At 45.3% G+C, this 23,249-nt stretch overlaps 1 protein-coding gene across 1 annotated transcript in view; it reads left to right on the plus strand.

Moving 5' to 3' along the window:
* Positions 1–23,249, plus strand: part of MMP2 (matrix metallopeptidase 2) — a 343,614-nt gene that overhangs the window by 136,985 nt on the left and 183,380 nt on the right. Inside the window, exon 6 of the mRNA XM_077458031.1 lies at positions 4,662–4,835. Within this exon, the coding sequence (XP_077314157.1) occupies positions 4,662–4,835 (174 nt within the window). The remainder of the gene's footprint in view (positions 1–4,661; positions 4,836–23,249) is intronic.

The following is a 23,249-nucleotide window of genomic DNA, read 5'->3' on the forward strand; positions in this document are numbered from 1 at the left end:
CCACACTGTCAACAGCAGTCGCCAAAGTCCAAGCAGAGTGACAGCCCTGGAGGTACGCCCAGCCGTGCCCCTACCAGCTCCAGTCACCATCGTCATTCCCGTACCTTCACTTACAGATACACCCAACTTATGATCGTCTTCCCTGCACACCTTGTCCCAGCAGAGCATCTAGGAGGACATCTTGGATGACAACGACGTTAACTTAGCATCCCTCCTCATAGCAGTACACAACTTGGCCTAGAACAAATCATATTCGCGGGGAGATGTCTGCGTCATCCTGAAGGCCAGAGACCCTTTACTTAATCGCAAGCTCACTGTCACAGAGTTTGTGCTGGTCTTGGGGACAGTCAGAGACATGCTAAGCAGAGCAACCCCAACAGGAGGGTAGAATTGGACCCGTATCTGCATGCAGCAGGTCACAAGTACGCAGGGTGCCCATCCTTTGACTATCACCGCTCATTTTCAGCCAAGGCAGCAGCCAGACTCAAGGGGATCTTTTACCTCCCATCTTTTAGTGTTTCTCTTCCAGGCAAAGACCCTGACTAAATCCTTAAATTAAGATGTGCCAGCTATAGCAGATCTGCCCATGGGAGTCGAATTTCTAACAAATTGGAATGGCATGCCAATGTGTATTCCCTCAGCATCTCTCTCTTCATCTCAGGTAGTCATGGTCACCACAGCCTCCACAGGTCCTTGCCTCAATTTTGGCCAACTTGGGTTTATAGGGCCATGGCCGTCAGAAATCCTCTTGATTCCTGGGTTCAGTTAGTCCTCCTCTTTGTTCGACCTCTACCCCATTTTCGCAGCAGCTCAAGTCTGGTGCAACAACTGGGCAGGACAAACAGTGACGTTCGCCACAGACAACCAAGCCACAGCCAGTATTATGAATAAAGGAGGTCCTAGTAGCCTGCCATCGTGGCCTTCCTGCGCAGGCTGGTGCCACTATCCCCACAGCACCAATCTAACGTCCTATGCGTCCACATCCCAGACAAACGCAATAATCTTGCCGACGCACTACCCGTTAACTTTGCTTCGTTATTTTGCATGAACCTGGAACCGACCCGACCATGTCTCTTATCCCACACTGGTCGTAGCTAACCTCGGATTCAAACAACACTTTCACGACGCTACCTGCCTTATTAATCTTTCACTATCTCACAACACCCTGAAGGCCTACCGTGCAGCCTAGAGGTTCTATGTCAGGTTACTAGCCTCAAACCCCAGAGCAATACCAAGAGGTCTCAATCACATCCTGGTCTTCATATTATGCCACCACACACAGTTGGCATTGTCACACAATACCTTAGACCCCACTCAGCTGACATCCAGTATTTCATCCCCTTATGAGATCCTAACAAACCGTCTTGTTTGCCGCCCATACGGTCAAGACCATGTTGTGTGGTATTCACAGGCAATGACCCCAAATCAGTATCAAACAGCTACCCGTCACCAGCGCCATATTCCGAGACGTGTCTTTCATCCTGTCACATTCCCCTTTGGCTAAATTCAGCCTGGTCGTTCAAGCAGCCATCTACCTGGCTTTCTACAGCTTCTTACGCCCCAGTGAATACTGTCACCATCCCAGTTGTAAAGTGTTACGTAGACGCCACTTCACACGCCATCAGACTTACTTCATCTTGCTCCTCAGGGTGTCCAAAACACAATAGTCCGGTCCAGGGGTTGACATCAAACCTTTCCAAACTCTCAAAGCCTGGTGCCCCGTGTCCATCCTAGATCAATTTTTGGCCCATATGTTTGATCCCTCGCAGGACAGCCCATTACTACCGTTCCCGATTAGTACCCCAGGCAGCAACCAGTTCATTAGTCACGTCAGGTTCCTTTTGAGCAAATTAGGCCAGGACCTTGGTCATTTTCTTGGACATTCTTACGCATTGGAGCAGCATCAGCAGCCTCACGAAACGGGGTCCCAGTCCACGCGATCAAAGATGGGCAGGCGGGAATCCACCTGCTTTACTCGATACATCTCCAATCCACAAGTGGAAATGTCCTGAGCCTTCAGCAACTTTGCCCCGTAGTGTCTTGTTGTACATAAATTAATAATTACCTCCCTAAACCAAGTCTTTTGCGGCCTTCTCTTGGCATATCGCCCAGCAGACCAGGGCTCACCGCCCAGCTCACCAGGGCTTACCTTACAGCAGACCAAGGGCACAATTCAGGTCTATTTTATGTTGTTCGTCTTGTGACATGTTTATGTGTTCTTTCATATCTCTTACAGCGGAGGGCTCCGACCATAAATAAGAGGGCCAGTATGGTGGCCCGTAATTATGGGAGGAGCCTGGAGGGTATATAATCAGACCACCCACAACGGTCTGTGTCGGTTCCAGTGCAAGGTACCCACCCACCCATTTCCCTTCTCAGAGTACTTCACTTAAAACACGTTTCTCTACAGAAACATCCATTTACTTTCTTAAGGTATGCGGCCTTCTCTTGGCATATCGCCCAGCAGACCAGGGCTCACCGCTCCCAGCTCACCAGGGCTTATCTTACAGCAGATCTAGGGCACAATTCAGGTCTATTTTATGTTGTTCGTCTTGTGACGTGTTTATGTGTTCTTTCATATCTCTTACAGCGGAGGGCTCCGACCATAAATATATATATATTTGAAAGTACAAGTCCCCCCAATAGGACCCTTTTTTGATTTAGTCTAAACATGTTATACTTACTTGCAGTGGTTTTGCACAGAGCAGCCCAGATCTGCCTCTTCTTGGGGCCCTCGCCGGTGCTCCTGGCCCCTCCCTTCTGCCGAGTGCCCCCACAGCAAGCAGCTTGCCCTGTGTGTCCATTCTAACATGGAGCTGTGGCTCAACCCCACCCCCTCTCTCTCCTCATTGGCTCACTGAATTTGATTGACAGCAGTGTGAGCCAATGGTGCCTGCTGTGTGTCTCAGCCAGTCAGGAGGGAGAGTCCTGGACAGCCAAGTCTCTTGTGTAACATCGCTGGATTGAGGTGGGGTCAGGTATTAGAGGGGCTGCTGCACACAGAAGGTTATTTATCTTAATGTGTAAAATGCATTAAGGAAAAAAACTGTCTGTCTTTAGAACCACTTTAACCACTTCTCCTTAGGTGGTCATTTGACATCCTGGACTTGAAGTGGAGATATCTGAATGATGCCTGAAGCTACAGGTGTCATCCAGATATTTTTTCAGCCGGTGATTCCTTCACATGTAAAGGCCATCATAGCAGCTGTTTAGCTACTTGATTGCTTTTACAGGCCATGGGAGGGGACGCCCCCCCCACCGCCGCCCTCTGGTGCTGTCAGACATGACAGCTGCACAACTGAAGGAAGAAGTGATGGCTATAGATGGTGTGCAACCACAGAAGACTATGAAAAGAATATAATTTATGGATTATGCCCAGAAACAAGTATGAAGTTAAAAACTTTTTATTATGTGTCTTTATACCAGAGAACCATCTGATTGCTTATTGCCATAGATAGATAGTTAGTCAGGTTGAAAAAATCCTTGAGAGAACTCTCGAATAATGATGTCATTATGAAGCAGCCTTCCTTATAAGGAAAAAATGAACTGTTATGCCGCGTACACACGGTCGGAGAATCCATCGGAATGCGTCTTATCGGACCGTGTCGTCAGATAATCCGACTGTGTGTGGTATGCATCGGACTGATTCCGTCCGAATCTCCGTCGGACCCAATTTTCCAACATGTTGGAAATATTTCCCGACCAACTGGGCCGGTCGGACGTAATCCGATCATGTGTAGAGAATTTTGATCGGACCAAGTGCCACGCATGCTCAGATCAAATTCCTACATCAAAGCTATTAGCTACTAGCCTGAATGTAGTCCCATCATATCGAAATTATGTCATCACGTTCTGAAAGATCGGATTTTTCGACAACTTAGTCCGACCGTGTGTATGCAACAGATTCGGACACAATCCGTCAGACTAAATCTGACGGACAAAATCCGATGGATTTGGTTGGCAGAATCTCCGACCGTGTGTACAGGGGCTTAGTACAAAATGAAAAGTTTGACAGACAGCACTTATCTGAATGAGTAGAGTTTTCACTTTGCAGAGTAAATGCTGACTTAGCTTAATAATTAAGGTAAAGAGAGCAGATATAAAAGGAGATATAAAATGCAACATATTTATTTCTTGTACGTATAGGATTATTAAATCGAATGCAGATTCATCTTATTCACTAAGCAAATGTTTACTTTTCAAAGTGACAATTAGTTTCTAATTTTAGTAAAAAAAAAATAGAAAAAAATCAGCACAATGGGCATTGCTTCCAGTTGATGCCATGTGTCCTTTGTGCTGACGGCAGCACAAAGTTGTCAGTTGGAATTAGTTGTCAGCTTACATCTTCAGACCCTCCGCCACCACAGCAGTGGTGAATAGAGCCACTGCACCTGTCACCTGTGCTCATGAGTGCCGACTCTGCCTGCCTTTTTATGTATCAAAAACCTAAAATTACTTATTAAAGACAAGATGCTTTAGAAACATTATTCATTTTAAATAAATTTGCAGATATCTTTAAAAGTTTCAATACTCCTTGTTGCAAACACCCATTTGATTAGGACCCATTTGGAATACATAATAACATCTACAGTGTCACTAATCTGTTGTATGTACAGTTTACATATATTATTCAGCTATAAAAATATTCTTTCTTTCCTCAGTACTCTTCACATTGGCTGGAAATGCAGATGGAAAACCTTGCAAGTTCCCTTTTAAATTTCAAGGAAACACCTATGACAGCTGCACTACTGAAGGTAGAACTGATGGCTATAGATGGTGTGCAACCACAGAAGACTATGACAAGGATACAAGTTATGGATTCTGCCCAGAAACAAGTATGAAATTAAAAACTTTTTATTAATGTGTCTTTATACTATAGAACTGTTTCATTGCCTGTTGCCATAATTACATTGTTAGGTTGAAAAAAGACACAAGTCCATCTAGTTCAACCAATAAAAAAAATAAAAAAATCACACAATCCCATATACACATTCTTATATCCACCGCTGATCCAGAGGAAGGGAAAAACCCCAGCAAAGCATCATCCAATTTGCTACAGCAGGGGAAATAATTCCTTTCTGTTCCCCCAAGAGGCAATCGGATTTTCCTTGGATCAACTTTACCTATAAATGTTAGTATCCAGTTATATTATGTACATTTATGAAAAAATCCAGGTCTTTTTTCAAACAATCTACTGAGTTGGCCAGAACCACCTCTGGAGGGAATCTATTCCACACTTTCACAGCTCTTACTGTGAAAAAAACTTTCCATATTTGGAGATTAAATCTCTTTTCCTCAAAGCATAGAGAGTGCCCCTTGTCCTCTCTGATGACCCTAAAGTGAATAACTCAACACTAAGTTCACTATATGGACCCCTTGATTATTTTTACATGTTGATCATATCCCCTTAAACTCCTCTTCTCAAGAGACAATAAATTCAGTTCCTCTAATCTTTCCTCATAGCTGAGCTCTCCATGCCTCTTATCAGTTTGGTTGCCCTTCTCTGAACTTTCTCCAGTTCCCCGATATCCTTTTTCAGAACTGGTGCCCAAAACTGAACTGGATATTCCAGATGGGGTCTTACTAATGATTTGTACAGGAGCAAAATGATATCTCTCTCTCTTGAGTCCATACATCTCTTAATACAAGAAAGGACTTTGCTCGCTTTGGAAACTGCAGCTTGCAATTGCATGCTATTAAGCATATGATCTATTAAAACCCCCAGATTCTCCTCCACTATGGATGCCCCCAGTTGTACTCCCCCTAATATGTATGATGCATTCTTAGACCCCAGGTGTATAACTTTACATTTATCAACATTAAACTTCATCTGCCACATAGTTGCCCAATTAAACAGTGCTTTGAGGTGAGCTTGTAAGTTGGAGACATTATTCCACTGCATAGCTTGGTGTCATCTGCAAAGACTGAAATGGTACTTTTAATCCAGGACCCTATATAAATTATAAAGCTATTAAAAAGTAAGGGTCCCAACTCTGAACCTTGGGGTAGACCATTAATAACCTTAGACCATTCGTGTGTGGGGAACTGTGTCAAACACTTTTGCAAGATCCAAATATACTACGTCCACAGCCACCCCTCTGTCCAAGGTTTTACTTACCTCTTCATAAAAAGAAATCAGGTTTGTTTGACAACTTCTGTCTTTTTCATGAATCTACGCTGTCTGTTGCTTAACCACTACAATACAGGGCACTTTCGCCCCCTTCCTTCCCAGCCCAATTTTCAGCTTTCATCGCTCTAGCGCTTTAAGTGACAATTGCGCGGTCATGCTACACTGTGCCCAAATGAAATTTTTATCATTTTGTTCGCACAAATAGAGCTTTATTTTGGTGGTATTTATTCACGACTCCGTTTTTATTTTTTGCGATATAAGCGCAAAAAAGCGGAAATTTGGAAAAAAAAACAATATTTTATTTTTTCTGTTTTAAAAGAAATCCAATAAAATCAAATTTTGTCATAAATTTAAGCCAAAATGTATTCTGCTACATGTTTTTGGTAAAAAAAATTCCGTTAAGTGTTTAATAATTGGTTTGTGTGATCACGGACATATGTACGCAAATGATCATGTACATATGTGTGCAGGTGATCACATATATATGTGTGCAGATAATCATTGGAACATGTGATTTTAGTGGGACATATGTGGGGGACATGTTTTTATTATTAGGGACATGTGTTTTTATTATTTGGGGACATGTATGTTTTGGGGACATGTGTGTTATGGGGACATATGTGGGGACTGTGTTTACACTGTGTTGTGTTTTGTGTATTACACTAGACTGGTGATCAGTGAGTAAAAAGCTGTAAAAAACAGCCCATACTCACTGATCATCAGCCGGCTGCAGCGATCTGCTCTCCTCTCCTCAGCGATGACTCTGTGTGAGGAGAGGAGGAGCCGATTGCCTAGCAACCGGCTGTTTGTTTACATCACATGACGGCCGTGATTGGACACGGCCGTCATGTGATCAGGAGGGCCAATCAGAGAGCCCTCCTGACGATCTGAGATGCGCCGTGTCCGGGTGACACAGACGCATCGGGATCCCGCCGCTCCGTTCCTGAACGTCCTATCAGAAGTAGATGGCTCCCACCCGGCCGTATATGTGCATTGGCCGGGTGGGAAGTGGTTAAAACATTTTTTTTCCAACAAGAACTCATCTATGTGGTATTTTAATAAACTTTCCAGTATCTTCTTGACTATAGAATTTAAATTAACAGGTCTATAGTTACTTGATAAAAACTTTGATCCTATTTTAAATATGGGCACCACATTAGCCCTATGCCAATCCAGTGGTACCATTCCAGTCATTAATGTGAATCCCTAAAAATTAGAAACAATGGTGCTTTATCCACCTTTATTCTGTCTAAATATGTATGGTCCATATCACTTTTGCCATAGTTACATCTATGCCAATATTTCCTCCTAGTCTAAGTCTTGGAGAGCAGCCCTCGTCCCTGGAAAATTTGCTCTCTTAAAGTTAAGTGATTTTATCTTTCCTTTATGTGTTTGTTGCTTACAGCTAACATTAAATTAAATCATCTTATGGTCACTGCTAGATTTGAGATTACCAGGTCCAGCAAAGCATCATTCCTAATCGGGGCCCTCAATAAACTTGACCAAACTTTTTTCCTTCTAATAGGTTTATAAATTCATGTCCTTTAACTGTTCCTGCAGTACCATTGCTCCAGTCAATTTGTGGGCAGTTAAATTCTCCCATTATTATCACTGTCCGCGTCCTTGCAGCCCTTTTTATCTATGCTGAGTCGAAACATCATCATTAACACTGGAAGTGTTATAACATAGTTCAATGATAAACTTTGTAGTACACACACCCATGTACAGTTCCACCCATAATGCTTCAGATTCATCACACTCTCCATCAACTAGATCCTCTTTCGCACTCGCTTTGAGATCACTTCTCACATAGAGATGGACACTACCACCCCTCTCTTTTACCCTGTCTTTCCGAAAGACAGCATAGCCAGAAATATTAATAGCCCAGTCATGTGAATAATGAAGTCAAGATTCAGCAATACCAAATAAATCATAGTTCTCCTCGTACATCAGAGATTCTAACTCACCTATTTTGCTTGGCAGACTTCTGGCATTAGTAAACAACACTTTAATTCATTGTCACATTTTGCACACCTATAACGGATATTTTATAATTTTAGTACAAATAGTACAATTTCCAATGGTTGTTTGTAACATTGGAACATTCATATCACCTGACATAGCCCCCCTCCATACTTCCCCATTCCGCCCACCTAAATGGGCTGACCCCTCTCTGATCCCCTTGCATTTAGGTGCAAACCATCTTTAGTATATAGGTTGTACCCCAATGAAAAGTCAGCCCAGTGCTCTAAAAACCCAAATTCATCCTTTTTACACCAGGTCTTTAGCTATACATTCATTTCTCTAATCTTCCCCTGTCTTTCTTGTGTTGTGCATGGCACAGGCAATATTTCAGGGAATAACACCTTGGAGGTCCTTCCCTTCAACTTGCAGTCTAGTTCTTTAAATTGTTTCTTAAGGAGCCTCCACCTTCAATATATATTATATCATTGATTCCAATGTGGACCAAGACAGCTGGGTCATGACCAGCCCCTCCCAGTAACTTATAAAACCGGTCCACCACATGCCGAACCTTGGCACCAGGGAGACAGGAAACCATTCGGTTGAGGCAATCCTGGCGACAAATTATGCTATCAGTCTTTCTGATGATGCCATGTTGTGCAAATTTCTGCATATATGAATTAGGCATATATAAAATGTTTCTAATACCTATTTGTACACAAATTTATACACCATCTACACATTTTAATTCAATGACTATTGTTACTCCCATTGTGACATTTACAAGGTTTTAAATAAAGTCAATTGAACAAGAACTTTCTTTTTTGATGAAATGGTGCTGGTGAAAGCTCAGAAATGTTGCTTGTTACAGTGAACTGGTATATTTTCCCAGTGAATGTGCTATGAGACTTCATTAGCCTCATATCTACAAACGTGCAACAAATCTCACCTTTGCCCTTAAGCTTTATTGCAAAAAATATGTGCAACCTTTTACCTTTTTTTTATTTTCTTTTTAGTAATTACTATATTTGCTTTGTATGTCTTTCTGACATCTCAGACCTCCTTTTTATCTTTTAATCTTATCTCTTCTTGTTATTAGTGCACATTCTTCCTGCATCTCATCCTGCCTTTTCCCTTCTGCATCTTACCCATCCTTCTCCTCTCAGTTAGATCACTTCCCCTTCTTTAGCTTTAGTTCTCTTATCCTGATGTCTGCCATCCAACACTTCAGTGCTTCTAGTTTCTCCTCCTCTTCCTTCATTCTCTTACCACCATTTCCTTCTTGGCTTTATTTTACCCTTGCCCTTCTTGTCTCTGGTACCACAATAGCTGAACCATCTCTCTCCCCCCACCACTTCTAAAGGGTAATAAGAAAATACATCTTCTTTTTCTTGTACACTTGCTTTTTGTAATAAACAAAAAGAAGCAAATAGTCTTCAACGAAATGGGGTGGATATACCTGATCTGCACAGTAAACTATGTTTGAGGCATAGCCAGAACAGAGAGCATTTCTTAGATAGCTGTGGTTACTAGGGATGGGCAAGTGGTTTTGTTGTTCGGTCATTCGGCGAGTAGCCGAACAAATGGGTTGTTCTACCCTTTATTCGCGCCCTTGACCAACCACAATGCATTGCAATGCTGAACAGTGCATTGCAAGCCCCGATTGCCTGAAGCAGTGGAAGCTTCAGCCAATCAGGGCACAGAGCACTGTCAGAGTAATGATTGGACACTGTCATCATGACTTTATCCAATCATGGTACATTTCCGCACCACAGTATAAAAGTATTATTTCAATGGCAGCCATTTTCAGTGTGATTTCGGCATGGAGAGAGATAGAACAGGGCCCTGTTCAGTGCTATTAGTGTGCTATGCTGTGCTATTTTGCTTCAATTGTCAGTGCAGTATATTGGTTTAGTGCCAGTCTAGGGATAGTGTGAGTGTAGTGAGGAGAACCATCATTCAGCTCTGCATAGTGTGCAGCTAGAGTAGGGACAGCTCAGATAGTTTCACTCTAGTGTAGTGAGACCATGTCATTCATGCATATATTAGTGTAGAGTAGGGACAGCTCATATAGTTTCAGTGTAGTGTACTGAGACCTGGTCAGTAATATTTGCATTAGTGTATAGCTAGAGTAGGGACAGTTCAGATAGCTTCAGTGCCATGATGTTTGAACACCGTCTATTTGATTGCATTACTGCCAGTTTAGCGCCATTTACTTCTGAGTGCGTTACTGCTAGTTTAACGCCATATCGTTTTGTGTGCTTTACTGCTAGTTCAACGCCATATAGTTCTGACTGTTTTTTCTTTACGGGGGTTTACAACCTCTTTAAAAGGTAAATCTGAAGCACCGAACATGTGTTCGCTGGGGAGTCATCAAATTCAGCCAAAGCCCAATATATAGTACTTAGATCCCAATGTAATAGGTGGATAGACCGACAGTTTTGGTCTGTAAGATTCATCATAATGGCACAAAGCCAGAGACCTCGGAGGCTTGCAAAGCCTCATGACATTGTCCACATGCTGAAAAAGAACTGAAATGAAAGTTAGGATTGTTTTCACCCATCACACTTGCATAGATTGAATAAGCTTATAACCAACTAGCAAATGTTCCAGCCACTAAACATCTTCATATTGAAAGAAAAGGAGAGCGCACCGGCCTTGTGCATTACCAAAGGTAACATTTATTTAAATAGTAAAAACAAGAGTAATACTCACAAACAAACTTTTAAAAAAGGCTTAAAAAGGTCCTGATTCCTGCCGCTCAAGGGGTGCTTGGCCCCGAAGAGCTGTGCAAACTGTTGGCGCTATATAAAGCCTGTATAATAATAATAATAATAGCTGTTTTCCCAATGATGTTTACCACTTGGCTAATCATCTTCGAGTTTCTGGAACAGGGAGTCTCTGTAAGGGTACTTAGGCTTTTCTGCTCCTCTTCGGCAGGGGTCCTGCTTCTTTCTCCAGCTGATTCTGCAGTGATACTTACAGTATCTCATGGTGGATCAAGCAACCAATGGGAATGAAGTGTTTTCCTTTATAGGTACTGTGACGGAATCTATCCCCCACACCCCGCTTGAGTGCTTCCGTCAGTATACCACTTCCTAAGTCCTGGAACACCAGTCCAATGGATCTGGCTATAGGAACCCCCAAGAACTACACCACACCAGTCTTGGAGTACATCAGGAATAGTCTTTTATTTGAGATCTCCCACAACTTTATACAGCAGGATGAGTAAAACCTAACCTAATTAGCATGAGCTAATTATCTAATCATTGACCCAGACTAGCTATCTGAGAGATAAGACTTTTCAGGGTAAGACTTTGTCTCCTAGCTCACTGACTGACTATTCAATACACATTACCATAAACATAAACACAGGGCTAATTAGCACAAACAACAATGTGTGGAATACTCTTACAAGCCAGACTAGAATCATTTACACAACAGACAGGTGGCTGGAGTTGATGACATTAGCATCTAACAGTTTGTGTCCCAACAGTATGATTCAGTCACTATTGCTAATATGGCAAATACATATCCAGAGTCTGTGTGTCTTGGGGGGGGGGGGGGGCACGGACCTGAATCCAAGTAACAGCACCTCAGGGGTCCCCAGGCATACAGCTCACAAAGAGCCCTGTTCCCCCAAATGCCAGGGCCCATAATCGGTAGGCAAGAGGCTCACATTCAGTCCCCTGCAAAAGCCTTGGTCCCGGCCACGTCTGTCACAGGTGCCAACATCTGTGGTCTGGTACAACAGTCTGAATGTTGGAGGAATTTTTTAAATAAAACGCAGGGGATTTTTTAAAATAAAACAGAGACAGTGGGGCACTGTATTAAGATACAGAATGGATTATGTGCTTTTGTGAAAGTGGGTTAACAACCACTTTAACTTCCGGCAATAGCTGTCTTCTGTGCCAGGATGTGAGGTGGGGAGGGGAAAGATGTCACAGGGCCTGAAAAATAAAGAGAGAAAGCCAGCAGAATGATTTTGTACCCTTTATTGTATTAATTAAATTCAAGCTGTGAACCAATGTAAGACCATACAGGAAGAAAAGGAAGGGTTGCCTGTAGGGGGTGACACTTCCCATGGGGACACTTGGTTTGCGAGTGGCGTTGTTGTTTGTGTGACTGTGTCTCTGTCTCTGACTGTTGGTGAAAATTGACTTTTCCCCAGGGCATGACCTGCTGCTGCTATTATACTTTATGCAAAATGTCTTGTCTGCCCCCAAGACAAGTCAACTAGCCAACCCCAAACTAGCCATACAGATGGCTAGATTTCACTTGCTGAGAAAAATCTTTTATTTATTTTTTTTATTATGTTTGCTGTTCTAAACTATATTGAGTAGCACTGAGAGCCCTAAAAAAATAATTCTCTCTCTCCGTGGGGTCAAAGTTGTTTCTTTCTCTCTCCATGGGGGCAAAGTGAGCTCTTGCTCTCTGTCTCTCTATGTGGGGGCAAAGCAGTCTCTCTCTCTCTCTCTCTCTCTCTCTCTCTCTCTCTCTCTCTCTCTCTCTCTCTCTCTCTCTCTCTCTCTCTCTCTCTCTCTCTCTCTCTCTCTCTCTCTCTCTCTCTCTCTCTCTGTGGGGGGGCAGTCTTCGGCAGTCACTCGTTTAATGTTTTGCATAGTTACATAGTAGGCGAGGTTGAAAAAATACACAAGTCTATCAAGTCCAACCTATGTGTGTGATTTTATGTCAGTATTACATTGTATACCTCTATATGTTGTGGTCATTCAGGTGCTTATCTAATAGTTTTTTTTACATTATCGATGCTCCCCGCTGAAACCACTGCCTGTGGAAGAGAATTCCGCATCCTTACTGCTCTTACAGTAAAGAACCCTCTACACAGTTTAAGGTTAAACTGCTTTTCTTCTTGTTTTAGTAAATGGCCGCATGTCTTATTAAATTCCCTTTCACTGAAAAGTTTTATCCCTATTGTGGGGTCACCAGTACAGTATTTGTACATTGAAATCATATCCCCTTTCAAGCGTCTCTTCTCCAGAAAGAATAAGTTCAGTGCTCGTTAGGGATGAGCTTCGAGTTCGAGTCAAACTCATGTTCGACTCGAACATTGCCTGTTTGCCTGTTCGGCAAACAGTGAACAATTTGGGGTGTTCGCAGCAAATTCAAAAAGCCGCGGAACACCCTGTACAAATCTATGGGAGAAATCTAAAGTGCTAATTTTAAAGGCTAATATGCAAGTTACTGTCCTAAAAAGTGTTTGGGGACCTGGGTCCTGCCCCAGGGCCGACAATTCATGATAGCCTCAAGTGATTTAAAATTACTTTTTTTCTGCAGAAATGACACTTTGTGCAGGGACAGTTCTAAGCACTGGAAACATGCGCCCCTTCACAGGCATACTATACACACCCCCCCAGGTACGAAATTTAAAGGAATATTACACTTTTATTGTTTCACTTTAATCATTATTAAAATCACTGCTCCCGAAAAAAATGGCAGTTTTTAAAACTTTTTTTTGCATTGATACATGTCCCCTGGGGCAGGTCCCCAAACACTTTTTATGACAGTAGCTTGTATACTAGCCTTTAAAATTAGCACTTTAGATTTTGAAAGTTCGAGTCCCATAGACTTTAATAGGGTTCTAAAGTTCACATGAAGTTTAGGTCTGTTTGCAGGTTCTGGTGCAAACTGAACCGGGGAGGTGTTTGGCTCATCCTTAGTGCTCGTAACCTTTCCTCATAACTAAGGTTCTCAAGTCCCTTTATTAGTTTTGGTGGCCTTCTCTGGACTCTCTCCAGTTACAGCACATCCTTCCTGAGGACTGGTTTTCCAGAACTGGATGGCACACTCTGGGTGCGGCTGGACCAGTCTTGTAGAGTGGGAGAATTATCATTTTATCTCTGGAGTTAATCCTCTTTTTAATGCATGCCAATATTCTGTTTGGTTTGCTTGCAGCAGCTTGGCATTGCATGCCATTGCTGAGCCCATCATCTACTAGGACCCCCAAGGCCTTTTCCATCCTAGATTCCCCCAGAGGTTCTCCCCCCAGTGAGTCGATTACATTCATATTTTTGCCACCCAAATTCATTATTTTAAATTTTTCTACATTAAACCTTGTTTGCCATGTAGTTGCCCGCCCCATTAATTTGTTCAGATCTTCTTGCAAGGTTTCCACATCCTGAGGAGAAGCTATTACCCTGCTTAGCTTAGTATTGTCCGCAAATACAGAGATTGAGCTGTTTATCCCATCCTCCAGGTTGTTTATGAATAAATTAAATAGAACTGGTTCCAGAACAGAACCCTGGGGTACCCCACTTACCAACCCAGACCATTCAGAGTACACCAACGGACCTTACTTTGCACAGTAAACGTTTACGGGGAAATGTATCAAATGCTTTTGCAAAATCCAGATACACCACACCTACAGGCCTTCCTTTAACTAGATGACCGCTCACCTCCTCATAGGTTAATAGATTGGTTAGCAATAACAATTCTTCATGAATCCTGGCTGATTACTGCTAATGATACCGTTGTCATTAGGGATGAGCCGAACACCCCCCGGTTCGGTTCGCACCAGAACTTTCGAACGGACCCCAAATTCGTACGAACGTTAGAACCCCATTGAAGTCTATGGGACTCGAACGTTTGAAATTAAAAGTGCTAATTTAAACGGCTAATATGCAAGATGCTGTCCTAAAAAGGGTTTGGGGACCTGGCTCCTGCCCCAGGGGACATGGGTCAATGCCTGAAATGTTTTTAAAAATGGCCGTTTTGGCGGGAGCACTGATTTTAATGACGATTAAAGTGAAAAAAAAAAGTGAAATATTCCTTTAAATATGGTGCCTGCGGGGTGTCTGTAGTATGCCTGTGAAGTGCCATGTGTTTCCCGTGTTTAGAACAGTCCCTGCACAAAATGACATTAAACGGAAATAACACCATTTAAAACTGCTTGCGGTTTTAATGTTATATCTGGTTCCTGCAATATGGTTGAAAATCATTGAGAAAAATGGCATGGGTAGCCCTCCCTGCCCATTACCAGCCCCTTTGGGTCTTGTACGCATATTAAGGGGAACCCAGTACCCATATTAAAAAAAGGAAATGCGTGTGGCCCCCAGGCCCTATATACTCAGAACAGCAGTATTCAGGCGGTGCAAACAAGACAGGGACTGTGTAGGTTTGTTGTGTTAAGTTGAATCTGTTTGTAATTTTCAACTGGTACATTTTTAAAGTGTAGCTCCAGTCAAAAAAACTATTTTTAAGCTTTTTGGAAAACATAGGGAAGAGTTATCACCCCTGTATAATTTGTTTTGTCGTACATCTTTTTTCATCTCACTTGCTGTTGTCTCCTTCCGTTTGCAAGTAGGAGATGTTTGTAAGTTGGATGTTTGAAAGTAGGGGCCTGCCCTATATGCTCTGCAGAAATGGCGGAACAAGGTGTAGGTTTTGCCACAACATTGTAAGCCCTCAAAGTGACTCTTGGTGGGCGCTGGAGCGCCCTGCTGTGAACGATTATATCAAGAATTGTAATTACATGCCATTGTTGAACAGTGGTAGAAAAATTGACCTTTGGTGGTTGTGGTTCTGGTGCCACAACACTATAAGTCCTCACAGTTACTCTGGGTGGGCACAGGAACGGGCCCTCCTGTGAAATATTATATCAAGAATTGTAATTACTAGTCCCTGTTAAACAGGGGCAGAAAAATTGGGCCTTAGGCACTGGTGCTGGTGCCACCACACTGCAACCTCTCCCATATACTCTAGTTTTATTGCAGGAATTAGCCCTGCTGCAAAGCATTGCATCAAAAATTGTAATTAAACGCCCCTGTTAAACAGGGGCAGAAAAATTGGGCTGATGGCATCACCCAGAGCCAGAAATGTTCTTCCAACATATCAGCGGAGGAGGAAGAGGATAGACAATCAACATAACAGGACAGTCACTCAGCATCAGCATAGGCAGTCTTGAAGGGATGTGATATTTCAAAAAAAATTATTCGGTTACATCAGCTGCAGGTGCTTGGTAGCTGTGGGTGATCCAAGACTGATTCATCTTGATGAAGGTCAGTCGATCAACTGATTCGGTGGACAAGCGCACCCTGTGATCGGTAACAAAGCCACCAGCAGCACTGAAGGTGCGTTCCGAAAGAACTCTGGATGCAGGACTGGCCAGTAACTCAATTGCATACTGTGCAAGCTCTGGCCAGTGATCCATCCTCAAGACCCAGTAAGCCAGAGGATTTTCGGTGGGAAAGGTGTCCAAGTCTGACCTTGCCCCTAGGTATTCCTGCACCATGTAAATCAGACGCTGGCGATGGTTGCTGGAACCGATCATACCTTGGGGCTGTGGACTAAAAAATTGTCTGAAAGCATCAGTCAGACGGCCACCTTCTCCACCGCTCCTTCTGACCGATGCCTCAGCAACACGTTGTCCAGGACCAGGAGTTTGTAACCTCCCAGTCTCTGGGAACGCGTTGCACAGACCTTTCTGCAAGGCCTCCCGGAGATGTCTCATCCTCTGCTCCCTCTGCGATGGCAAGATAAGGTCGGCAACCTTACCCTTGTACCGTGGATCAAGGAGAGTGGCCAGCCAGTAATGGTCCCTCTCCTTGATCCGAAGAATACGAGGATCCTTCCGCAGGCTTTGCAGGATCAGGGAGGCCATGCAGCGTAGGTTAGCTGAGGCATTCGGTCCGGAGTCCTCTGGGTCACTAAGGACAACATGATCTGCAGCTACCTCCTCCCAGCCACGTACAAGTCCACGGGTTTCTTGGGACTGTAAATCATCCCTACAAGACTGCTGCTGCTGCTGCTGCTGCTGATGCTGAGTGCCAGCCTCCACCTCCATGCTGACACAATCATCCTCCTCCTCCTCTTCCTCCTCCTCATCCTTCCTGTGTGATGGGTGGCACAGCAGGAACACTGTCTGGATAAAGGGGGCCTTGAGAGGCAAGGAAGTCCTCCTCTTCCTGCCTCTGTTCTGCCTCAAGTGCCCTGTCCATTATTCCACGCAGCGTATGCTCCAAGAGGTGGACAAGAGGTACAGTGTCACTGATGCATGCACTGTCACTGCTCACCATCCTTGTGGCCTCCTCAAACGGTGACAGGACAGTGCATGCATCCCTGATCATGCCCCACTGGCGTGGTGAGAAAAAACCGAGCTCCCCTGACCCTGTCCTTGTGCCGTAGTCACACAGGTACTCATTAATGGCCCTCTGCTGCGTGTGCAGCCGCTGCAGCATGGCCAACGTTGAGTTCCACCTGGTGGGCATGTCACATATAAGGCGGTTCTTGGGCAGGTTCAACTCCTTTTTGGAGCTCAGCCAGCCGAGCACAGGCATTAAATGATCGGCAGAAATGCACACAGACTTTCCTGGCCTGCTTCAGGACATCCTGTAAGCCGGGGTACCTGCCCAAGAACCGCTGCACCACCAGGTTAAGGATGTGACCTACACAGGGCACATGGGTCAGTTGTCCCTGTCGGAGAGCGGAGAGGAGGTTGGTGCCATTGTCGCAAACCACCATTACTGGCTTAAGCTGGCATGGCGTCAACCACCTCTCGGCCTGCCCCTGCAGAGCTGACAAAACATCCGCCCCAGTGTGGCTCCTGTCCCCCAAACAAACCAGCGCAAGCACGGCATGGCATCGTTTTGCCTGCGTACTTGCGTAGCCCCTGGAACGCCTACGGAGCACCGCTGGTTCTGAGGACAGAGCACTGGAAGAGGCCATGGAGGAAGAAGAAGAGGAGAGGGTGGAGGAGAGAGGTGTGTCACAACCAATAGTAGCATTTTGGAGGCGTGGTGGCGGAACAACCTCCAACACTACTGCACCTTGTCCTGCATCCTTCCCAGCTGCCAGTAGAGTGACCCAATGGGCCGTGAAAGACAGGTAACGTCCCTGTCCATGCCTGCTGGACCCTGAGTCAGCGGTAATATGCACCTTACCGCTGACCAGCGAGGCAAGGACATTGCCTTCCACATGCCAGTAGAGAGCCGGAATCGCCTTCCGTGAGAAAGTGGCGTTTGGGGACCTGCCACTGAGGAACCGCACATTGTACAAACTCACGGAAGGGGGCCGAGTCTACCAACTGAAAAGGCAGCAGTTGAAGTGCTATCAATTTAGCCAAGCTAGCATTCAACCGCTGGGCATGTGGATGGCTGGGGGTGAACTTCTTTTGAACTTCTTTCGCCGGTCCAGCAGCTGGGGCAGGGACATTTGCCTGCTATAATCGGACATGGGTGTACCGCTAGCAGAGTTCCCGGAAGCACTTGGCTGTGACACACCTAATTCTACACCTTCATTCCTCTCAGAGCAGGTTTCAGAGAGGACTGAAGGTCTAGTGGGGTAGGAGATGCCAGCTGATGAGGAGCAAGGAGAGGTCCGCTTTGTTCTTTGGTGTGGGTCTTTGAGGTACGCTTGCCAACGAGCTGCATGGCAGGTCAACATATGTCTGGTCAAGCATGTGGTGCCCAAGCGGCTGATGTTTTGGCCACACCAGATACGCTTGAGACATATGTTGCAAATAGCAGCGGTGCGATCTGATGCACTTGTCTCAAAAAAGGCCCACACCAAAGAACTTTTAGAATAACGCGCAGAGGCAGCGCCCTGCACAGGCGGAGCTCTGCGGTGTGATTCAGTCGGTGTGCTGCCCCTAAGCTGGCCCCCGGAGGGCATCCTGCCTCTTTGGACATGTGCCGCCTCCTCCTCCTCCTCTCTCCTACCAGGCACCCACGTGAAGTCAGTGCCCTCATCATCCCCTCCCTCTTCATCGCTGTAGCCAACCTGGCAATATGCTGCAGCTTGTGGAACATGACTGCCAGATTGCTGTCCTTCTTGAACATCCCCTCTCTCTGCATTCACGCTACTGCCTTCCTCTAGCTGAGTGTCATCATCAGAGGCTACAAAACACTGGGCATCCTCCTGGAGCATGTACCCAACACTGTGCTCAAAGAGTTCAGGAGACTCCTCAGGAGGACGTGGTGGGTCTAGGGAAGGAGTCACTGATGATGACATTGAGACGAGGGAAGACGATGCGTTGGCAGCTGCTTTGCTAGTACCCTGAGACTGGGTGATAGAGGATGAGGAGGATGAAGAGGGCTTGGTCATCCACTCTACCAAGTCATTGGCATGTTGCGGTTCAACATGTCCAGCTGCCGAAAAGGACAAGCGTGTCCCATGGCCACATGCTGATGACAATGCACCGCGTCCACGACCAGCACTGTTGTCTCTAGACACAAAGCCTGCTTGCCCTCTTTTATCGGCTTGCGCCTGTCTGCCTCTCCTTGCTGGCCTTCCAGACATGGTAATGGCCTGAAGGGAGTTGGGTAAAACAGCAGTTGGGTAGTGTATATTGTGCTGGAGGCACACAACACCCACTAACTCCTGCAGATGCCTTTATTATAGAACACCAGAGATAAAGGGGTATACTGTACTGGAGGCACACAACACCCACTAAGCCCTGCAGATGCCTTTATTATAGAACACCAGAGATAAAGGGGTATACTGTAATGGAGTCACACAACACCCACTAAGCCCTGCAGATGGCTCTATTAGAGAACAGCAATAAAGGGTAGATACAGGTGTATATTGTGCTGGAGGCACAAAACACCCACTAACTCCTGCAGATGCCTTTTTTATAGAACACCAGAGATAAAGGGGTATATACAGATGTATACTGTGCTGTGCTGGAGGCACACACAACTTCCAATAACTCCTGCAGATGGCAAGTGGGCTCAAATAGAGAAGAGCTATGTAGGTGGATATAGCGGTGTGTACAGGGTACAGAGCATGCAGACAGCACGCACAAGCTCCTAACACTACTGACTGCAAGCTCTATTATAAAAGATAGATCACTAGCTATATAGGTGAGGTGAATATAGCGGTGTATACTGCGGTCAGAGCACACAGACAACAACCACTACAGAAGAGCAAGATCGAAAATTGGCCGATAACGATCAGTGTATACTGTGTTGAAGGTACACAGAACACCCACTAACTGCTTCAGACGCCAACACACTACACAAGGCCGCCGCGCTGGCGGCCTTATATAGTGTGGGGCGTGTACTACACAGCCTGAGCTATGATTGGCCACAGGCATCCTGCGGCGAACAGCCAATGTTCGAGTCAAACGTATGTTCGACTCGAACACGAAGCTCATCCCTAGTTGTCATTACTAAAATCTTGTATATTGTCCCTTATCATTACCTCCAAGAGCTTGCATACAATTAATGATAGCCTAACTGATCTGTAATTCCCAGGGATGTATTTTGGCCCTTTTAAATGTTTTTCCCATTGGGATGCACTGGCTACAGGGCTGGACTGGGAATAAAAACCAGCCCTGAAAAAAAATTCATACCAGCCCCATAGCATTTTTATACCAGCACTGACCTTCTCTCAGGTGCACAGTGCAGGGCTCAGTCAGTTGGCTCCAGCTCAGTGGCTCTGGTTTTATCCTATAGTCTCCTCTCCACAGTCCACATAAGTCTGACTTCTCCCATGACCCCATCCTGGCAGCTCTCTCTCTTTTGACTCCTCTCCAGACTCCCTCAGAGACTGCAGACAGGATATGAGATGGTCAGAGACTGTAGACATGGTACAGGAAATGGTCAGAGACTGCAGACATGGTACAAAAGATGGTCAGAGACTGCAGACATGGTACAAGAGATGGTCAGAGACTGCAGACATGGTACAAGAGATGGTCAGAGACTGCAGACATGGTACAAAAGATGGTCAGAGACTGCAGACATGGTACAAGAGATGGCCAGCGACTGCAGACAGGGTACAAGAGATGGCCAGAGACTGCAGACATGGTACAAGGGATGGTCAGAGACTGCAGACATGGTACAAGGGATGGTCAGAGACTGCAGACATGGTACAAAGGATGGTCCGAGACTGCAGACATGGTACAAGGGATGGTCCGAGACTGCAGACATGGTACTAGGGATGGTCAGAGACTGCAGACATGGTACAAGGGATGGTAGGAGACTGCAGACATGGTACTAGGGATAGTCAGAGACTGAAGACATGGTACAAGGGATGGCCAGAGACTGCAGACATGGTACTAGGGATGGTCAGAGACTGCAGACATAGTACTAGGGATGGTCAGAAACTGCAGACATGGTACAAGGGATGGTCAGAGACTGCAGACGTGATACAAGGGATGGTCAGAGAATACAGACATGGTACTAGGGATTGTCAGAGAATGCAGACATGGTACTAGGGATGATCAGAGAATGCAGACATGGTACAAGGGATGGTCAGAGACTGCAGACATGGTACAAGGGATGGTCAGAGAATGCAGACATGGTACTAGGGATGGTCAGAGAATGCAGACATGGTACAAGGGATGATCAGAGAATGCAGACATGGTACAAGGGATGGTCAGAGAATGCAGACATGGTACTAGGGATGGTCAGAGAATGCAGACATGGTACTAGGGATGATCAAAGAATGCAGACATGGTACAAGGGATGGTCAGAGAATGTAGACATGGTACAAGGGATGATCAGAGAATGCAGACATGGTACTAGGGATGGTCAGAGAATGCAGACATGGTACTAGGGATGGTCAGAGAATGCAGACATGGTACAAGGGATGGTCAGAGAGTGCAGACATGGTATAAGGGATGGTCAGAGAATGCAGACATGGTACAAGGGATGATCAGAGAATGCAGACATGGTACAAGGGATGATCAGAGAATGCAGACATGTTACAAGGGATGATCAGAGAATGCAGACATGGTACTAGGGATGGTCAGAGAATGTAGACATGGTACTAGGGATGGTCAGAGAATGCAGACATGGTACAAGGGATGGTCAGAGAATGCAGACATGGTACAAGGGATGGTCAGAGAATGCAGACATGGTACAAGGGATGGTCAGAGAATGCAGACATGGTACAAGGGATGGTCAGAGACTGCAGACATGGTATAAGGGATGGTCAGAGACTGCAGACATGGTACTAGGGATGGTCAGAGAATGCAGACATGGTACAAGGGATGGTCAGAGACTGCAGACATGGTACAAGAGATGGTCAGAGAATGCAGACATGGTACAAGGGATGGTCAGAGAATGCAGACATGGTACAAGGGATGGTCAGAGAATGCAGACATGGTACAAGGGATGGTCAGAGAATGCAGACATGTTACAAGGGATGATCAGAGAATGCAGACATGGTACTAGGGATGGTCAGAGAATGCAGACATGGTACAAGGGATGGTCAGAGAATGCAGACATGGTACAAGGGATGGTCAGAGAATGCAGACATGGTACAAGGGATGGTCAGAGACTGCAGACATGGTACAAGGGATGGTCAGAGACTGCAGACATGGTACTAGGGATGGTCAGAGAATGCAGACATGGTACTAGGGATGGTCAGAGAATGCAGACATGGTACAAGGTATGGTCAGAGAATGCAGACATGGTACAAGGGATAAATGCAGATTCACTGTGCTTATCAAGTGCAGCTTTATGGTGCCCATGAATGTAGCCTCACTGTCCATCAAATATAGCATTACTGTGCCGTGAACACAGCCTCACTGTGCATATACATGCAGCCCACTGTACATATTACAGCCCCACTGTACATATTACAGCCCCACTGAACATATGAATACAGCCCCATTGTGCATATGAATACAGCCCTCTGTACATATGAATGCATCCCCACTGTGCATATGAATACAGCCCACTGTACATATGAATCCAGCCCCACTGTGCATATGAATACAGCCCCACTGTACATATGAATGCAGCCCCGCTGTGCATGGCACTCACCATGGCATTGCCTCGTTTACACACAGCAGGTATCTCCCGCAGTGTGTGTCACAGAACAAACAGGAGCTGGGTCTGTGTTCGGCTGTACTGTAGCCAGGTCCCGCCCCCCTAGACCGGATCCTGTGATAGGAGAAACACTGATTCAATGAGGGTTCTATCTACTATCACACGAGCTGGCCTGGGGGGGCAGGACCTTGCTACAGCACAACACAGACCCAGCTACATGACACATACCTCGAGAGATGCTGCTGTGTGTGACACTATGAGAAAGAGAGCGAGGGAGGCTATTGCTACAGTCAGCCACAGCTTAAAGTGGCCCCGGGCAGGCGGCCTACCGGGAAATTTCCCGGTATCCCGGTAGGCCAGTCCGGCCCTGACTGGCTAATGACCTTATTTAATGTGCTCTTAAAGCATACCCATTTTTCTATAAA

This window comes from Lithobates pipiens, unplaced genomic scaffold (genome assembly GCF_037356315.1).
Source record: "Lithobates pipiens isolate NorthernLeopardFrog02 unplaced genomic scaffold, aLitPip1_a1.2 Scaffold_10, whole genome shotgun sequence".
In the NCBI taxonomy this organism is placed as follows: domain Eukaryota; kingdom Metazoa; phylum Chordata; class Amphibia; order Anura; family Ranidae; genus Lithobates; species Lithobates pipiens.